This window comes from Danio aesculapii, chromosome 10, assembly GCF_903798145.1.
Source record: "Danio aesculapii chromosome 10, fDanAes4.1, whole genome shotgun sequence".
NCBI classification, from domain to species: Eukaryota; Metazoa; Chordata; class Actinopteri; order Cypriniformes; family Danionidae; genus Danio; species Danio aesculapii.
In genome coordinates, this window is record NC_079444.1 from 3,719,769 (window position 1) to 3,726,739 (window position 6,971).

The following is a 6,971-nucleotide window of genomic DNA, read 5'->3' on the forward strand; positions in this document are numbered from 1 at the left end:
GTTTTGGTTTCCTGCTCTGAAAATGTGGCTTGAAGGTAATATGAGGATATACAGAGTTTATCATGACTGAGTCGAGCCCTCACAGATCTCTCTTTTACAGTAATATCTCCTCCAGGATGCTTTACAGTAATATATCTGTGCAGATACAGCAGGTTAGTCAGCACCAAAGACAATACTGATCAACTCCTCGAACAAAAACACTGAAGGTCACAGTACAAATATAATGAAAATACATTTTCAGTCTGTTTTTAATCATTTTAATTATTATTTTTTATTTTTTATACTTGTTTTATGATTATTTTATTCCTTTTTAACCTGTTTCAATATATTTTTACTCTGATTTTAATCATTTTACTAATTTTTCTTATTTTTTATACTTGTTTTGTGATTATTTTAGTCCTTTTAACCTTTTTTAATAACTTTTTACTCTGATTTTAATCATTTTACTAATTTTTCTTATTTTTTATACTTGTTTTGTGACTATTTTATTCCTTTTTAACCTGTTTTAATAACTTTTTACTCTGATTTTAATCATTTTATAAATTTTTCTTATTTCTTATACTTGTTTTCTGACTATTTTATTCCTTTTTAACCTGTTTTAATAACTTTTTACTCTGATTTTAATCATTTTACTAATTTTTCTTATTTTTTATACTTGTTTTGTGATTATTTTAGTCCTTTTTAACCTTTTTAAATAACTTTTTACTCTGATTTTAATCATTTTACTAATTTTTCTTATTTCTTATACTTGTTTTCTGACTATTTTATTCCTTTTTAACCTGTTTTAATAACTTTTTACTCTGATTTTAATCATTTTACTAATTTTTCTTATTTTTTATACTTGTTTTGTGACTATTTTATTCCTTTTTAACCTGTTTTAATAACTTTTTACTCTGATTTTAATCATTTTACTAATTTTTCATATGTTTTATACTTGTTTTGTGACTATTTTATTCCTTTTTAACCTGTTTTAATAACTTTTTACTCTGATTTTAATCATTTTACAAATTTTTCTTATTTTTTATACTTGTTTTGTGACTATTTTATTCCTTTTTAACCTGTTTTAATAACTTTTTACTCTGATTTTAATCATTTTACTAATTTTTCATATGTTTTATACTTGTTTTGTGACTATTTTATTCCTTTTTAACCTGTTTTAATAACTTTTTACTCTGATTTTAATCATTTTACTAATTTTTCTTATTTTTATACTTGTTTTGTGACTATTTTATTCCTTTTTAACCTGTTTTAATAACTTTTTACTCTGATTTTAATCATTTTAGTAATTTTCTTATTTCTTATACTTGTTTAATGATTATTTTATTCCTGTTTCAATACACTTTCAATCTGTTTTTAGTCATTTGTTATTTTTTTTTTATTTCTTACACTTGTTTTCTGATTATTTCATTTTTTTTAATTCCTTTTAAACGTATTTTAATACATTTTTAATCGTTTTAATTACATGCTTTTAAATTTATTTTACTTTTAAAATGATTAGGGCTGTACAATATATGGTTTCAGCATCGCTATCGCAATATACACATCCACAATAGTCCAGTTATAATTATAGTTGATCAGGTGCAATAGTTTGTCATTGCAAATCCATAATAACATAGTGAAAGTTTATCCTTTGCATGTTTTTAGACCTGTGATAATTATTAGGCGTTTCACGATAGTTTAAAAGCACAAGCAATTGCAATGTTTGATGCTTTAGATTACAAGTATTATTTAGATTCTATTATTTCTACAATAAAGACTTTACAGTGATATTTTGCATTTAATTATTATATATCTGTGTCTGAATACTATATGAAATCTCTAAAAATCAGAGTAGCACTGATTAACGATTACTTTTGTATTTATCTATGCTTGCATTTTGATAATGGTTTATGCAGAATAATCCTAAATCAACCAAAAGTTATGAAATCTTCCCCCCCCCCCCCCCCCAAAAAAAGCTATTCAAGTCGTCTGGTGAGATCGCAAAATATATTGCAGAAAAACTAAATATTGCAATATTCATTTTATCACGTATCATGCAGGCCTAGTCCAAACAATGAAAATACATTTTTAATCTGTTCTTAACCATTTTAATTATTATTTTTTAGGCTTGTTTTTGTGATTATTATTATTCCCTTTTAATTAATATTTACTCTGATTTTAATTATTGTTTTTTTAATTATTTATTATACTTGTATTATGATTATTATATGTTGTATTGCTGTTTTAGGGGTGGGGGCTGTCCCAAACATGAGCTCATTTGTCCTATTTTGACTGCCAAGACATAAACTGTGAAAATAACCCATCAAAGGCTTTGAGACCAGCCAGAATCTGACATTAAGTGTAGTAATCTTTCACTGATGTATTGGTTGTTAAACAGAGAAAACATTTAAAACAGGTTTATGAGAGTATGATGACAGAATTTGACATTTTTTGTGTGAACTACCCCGTCAAAAGCATTGGGGTAATATTGATTTTCTATTCAAACATTCTGACTGTCTATTTAATAATATAATTTAAGATCAGTGCTTCTTTGCAAGCTCTAAATAGGGAAATCAGCAACCAATGACTAAAACACAACACTGTTCACAGTCAATGGAATAGTGCTAATGTTGTTTTCAAGTCTTGCATGTGGTTTCACACACAATATTCCAAGTACCTAAGCAACCTAAAGTTACTTGTGACACGGTGCCTGTATTGTTTACCACACTACTGTGAATATCAGTGTGAAATCCACTTCAAAACAGCATCAGCAGTATCTAATTGACTGAACAGTGTTGTGCTTTGATAGTCATTAGCTGCTAATCTGATTTCCTTATTTAGAGTTTGCAAAGAATTGTTTTCTGAAATTATATCATTAAAGTGAAGATCTGAATGTCTGACTTGAGCGTTGATGGTCTCTTACCGGTGTCCCGCGCGGGCCCTGCTGCTCCGCGGGCCGCCACTGGTGCTCCTGTGGCGGGTCTGGACTGTGAAGCCCCAGCGCGGATATGATGAGCGCCTGATGCCGCCGCTTGAGCAGCTCCAGCTCGCAGATTCCGGCCAGACTGAGCTCCAGCCGCTGCTTCTGCCGCCCGCGCTCCGAAGAGAACACGCGGAACATCCCGGAGCTCAGAACCAGGCCACAGCAGCGTCCGAAGAGGGGTCCATGCTGGAGAAGGGCTGACAGTCTGAAGAGTTCTGCACATCTGCTGGAGGCTCTCACAGCTGACACCGGTCATTAACATACACGGCCCGCCCCCTGTCTGCTATTGGCTGAACACATAATTAATAACAACCCCGCCCCCAAAGACCATATGGGCTGTATCCGAAATCACTCCATTCGGCTACTAGTAAAGTCCACTAGAAGGGTCATGCTTTATATAATATACATTTACTGTATAAAAGATAGGGGCGACACAGTGACTCAGTGGTTAGCACTGTGGCCTCACAGTAAGAAGGTCGCTGATTCAAGTCCCGGCTGGGTCAGTTGGTGTTTCCGTGTGGAGTTTGCATGTTCTCCCCGTGTTGGTGTGGGTTTCCTCTGAGTGCTCCGGTTTCCCCCACAGTCCAAACACATGCATTATAGAGGAATTGATCAACTAAATTGGCTGTAGTGTATAAGTGTGTGAGAGAATGAGTGTGTATGGGTGTTTCCCAGTACTGGGTTGCAGCTGGAAAGGCATCCGCTGTGTAAAACATATGCTGGAATAGCTGGTGGTCCACACACTCATACACTACGGCCAATTTAGTTGATCAATTCCCCTAAAGCGCATGTGTTTGGACTGTGGGGGAAACCGGAGCACCCGGAGGAAACTCACGCCAACACGGGGAGAACATGCAAACTCCACACAGAAACATCACCTGAAAACTGTGGACAAAATTGTTGACTCGTGACTTGTGACAATCCAGTTCGAGTTGCTTTCTTTCCTCTGCTGAACACAAAAGAAGATATTTAGAAAAATGTTGGAAACCTTTAACCACTGTTATACCCAATACTATGGGTTTCAATGATTACAGGTACCCAACATTTTTCTAAATATCTTCTTTTGCGCATTTAGACGAGGATAAGTGAAAAATAAAATATAAAAAAGCAGAGGATAATTGTCAGAGTCTGTGGCGCCACCTGCCGGCCACCTCCATCCGCTCAAGTTTAGAGTTGAGAGAGAAACGAAAGTGAATCTAAAAGCAAATTGAGGGAGCGTCTCTATTTTAACACCTTTATTAGCATTTAAGGAGAACGGATTGCACACAAAACAACCGTACAACCGAATTTTGTTTACATCTTTAAATGTTTGATATCTGTTCAAATAAAATGTCAATCATAAGTTAAATCTGCTATATTTTTGTCTGTTCGTGATGAATTAAATATTGGAGGTGTCTTTATGGACGGTCCCTAAATGTGCGACGAGACAACGTCGAATCAACTTTTGATTAAATTGATTAACTATGGCGCTACAAGTATCACAAACGTATTTTCTGTTTGTTTATTTTTCATATTGATCACAATATCAGAAATATAAATATAAAATATTACTACAAATAGCTAAACTATGCGGTTACATGCTAAAATACATACGGTTGTGTATAGCTTAATTTGTAGTTAAACCATGGGGATTTTAGTGACTGTTATTATTACAGATTTACACACGAATGATGCATTAATCTCAGAGTAAATCGCCTTTAAAAGCAGTTCAAATATACATTTATTGTTTCTAATAATAAATACAAAAGGAAATAAGGAAACATCAAGGAAACAAAGCACAGAATGCCGTTTACTGTGCAGGTTCTGTCGCTGCGACTGCATTAGCGTTTGTAGAGAAATTGTTTTTAAAAAGAGTTTTAAAAAAAGATGAAAAAGTTACAATAATAAAATAAAAAAAGATTAGTTGAGTGGTTCCTATTGTTGCTAGAAAGGATACAGCTGCGGTCGGAAGTTTACGAGAATGAGAATATCCCTCTATGGAATATCCATTATTTTATTAACGTCCACCCCAACTCTGAACTCTCACAGTAATGTAAAACAGTAATTATACAGAGTATTAGTCATATTATTTATTAAATTATCCATAAATTATATTTTATTAACGTCTACCCCAACTCTGAACTCTCACAGTAATGTAAAACAGTAATTATACAGTATTATTCATATTATTTATTAAATTACCCATAAATTGTATTTTATTAACGTCTACCCCAATTCTGAACCCTCACAGTAATGTAAAACAGTAATTATACAAGTATTATTTATATTATTTATTAAATTACCCATAAATTGTATTTTATTAACGTCTACCCCAACTCTGAACCCTCACAGTATTGTAAAACAGTAATTATACAGAGTATTATTCATTAAATTACCCATAAATTGTATTTTATTAATGTCTACCCCAACTCTGAACCCTCACAGTAATGTAAAACAGTAATTATACAGAGTATTATTTCATATTATTTATTAAATTACCCATAAATTGTATTTTATTAACGTCTACCCCAACTCTGAACCCTCACAGTAATGTAAAACAGTAATTATACAGAATATTATTTCATATTATTCATTAAATTACCCATAAATTGTATTTTATTAACGTCCACCCCAACTCTGAACTCTCACAGTAATGTAAAACAGTAATTATACAGAGTATTATTTCATATTATTCATTAAATTACCCATAAATTGTATTTTATTAACGTCCACCCCAATTCTGTACCCTCACAGTAATGCAAAACAGTAATTATACAGAGTATTATTTATATTATTTATTAAATTACCCATAAATTGTATTTTATTAACGTCTACCCCAATTCTAAACCCTCACAGTAATGTAAAACAGTAATTATACAGAGTATTATTCATTAAATTACCCATAAATTGTATTTTATTAATGTCTACCCCAACTCTGAACCCTCACAGTAATGTAAAACAGTAATTATACAAGTATTATTCATATTATTTATTAAATTACCCATAAATTGTATTTTATTAACGTCTACCCCAACTCTGAACCCTCACAGTAATGTAAAACAGTAATTATACAGAGTATTATTCATATTATTTATTAAATTACCCATAAATTGTATTTTATTAACGTCCACCCCAACTCTGAACCCTCACAGTAATGTTGAAACAATAATAAGTGTCATAAAAATGTTATATTGATGAGAGTATCCGCAGCTGTATCCCATCTAGACTGCAGTGATTCCCTCCAGTAGCAGCAGAGGGCGCGCGTGCGCAGTCGGTCATTTTCTGGATTCCTCACAGTCACGATGGCGATCCTGAGAGTGAGTCTGAGTTCAGCTGAGGATAAAACACCAAAAAACACTGAAACTGTGTGACTGTCTGAGTAATGAGTCAGTAAATAGCTAAACTCTAGTGGTATGATTATTAAATGATGATTAACGTGTTTGAGAATAAAGTCTAGAAGGAATACAGCTGCAGATACTCACATAAATTCAGCCTGACACTGTACAATAAAGACTGATTTTACATTACTGTGAGGGTTGGGTTAAGTGGTAAACGTGAATAAAGTACAATTTATGGGTAATTTAATAAATAATATGACTAATACTGTTTTCTTTGGATTTCTCTGGTTGTTACCAACATCAACGGCACCTTTGGAAATATGTTTTCTGAGAAAAATGGTGACGTGGTCAATACTTATTTCCCCCACTGTACATTCATGACTTGTTATGAGCGTGTGCAGATGTCATGCGGTTTAAAATAACGACAAACAGACCGAAATAGAAAACATTCCTAAATTATATTTATCTGGACAATCTTCAGATTTGAGATGGTCTCACACACACACACACACACACACACACACAGACACAGACACACACACACACACACACACACACACACACACACACACACACACACACAGAGTAAATATTCACAGAATCATCACGGCGAGGCTCGTCTGACCATATTATAATTGCACTTTTAAATGTGGAGCCCAGATTGTGTCGTTTTACACACACACACACACACA

General features: G+C 32.9%; 1 protein-coding gene across 1 annotated transcript in view; it reads right to left on the reverse strand.

Annotated features, from left to right (window-relative positions):
- Window positions 1-3,185, reverse strand: part of dact3a (dishevelled-binding antagonist of beta-catenin 3a) — a 20,342-nt gene extending 17,157 nt beyond the window's left edge. Inside the window, exon 1 of the mRNA XM_056467004.1 lies at window positions 2,903-3,185. Within this exon, the coding sequence (XP_056322979.1) occupies window positions 2,903-3,100 (198 nt within the window). The 5' untranslated portion in view covers window positions 3,101-3,185. The remainder of the gene's footprint in view (window positions 1-2,902) is intronic.
- Window positions 3,186-6,971: the final 3,786 nt, after the last annotated feature.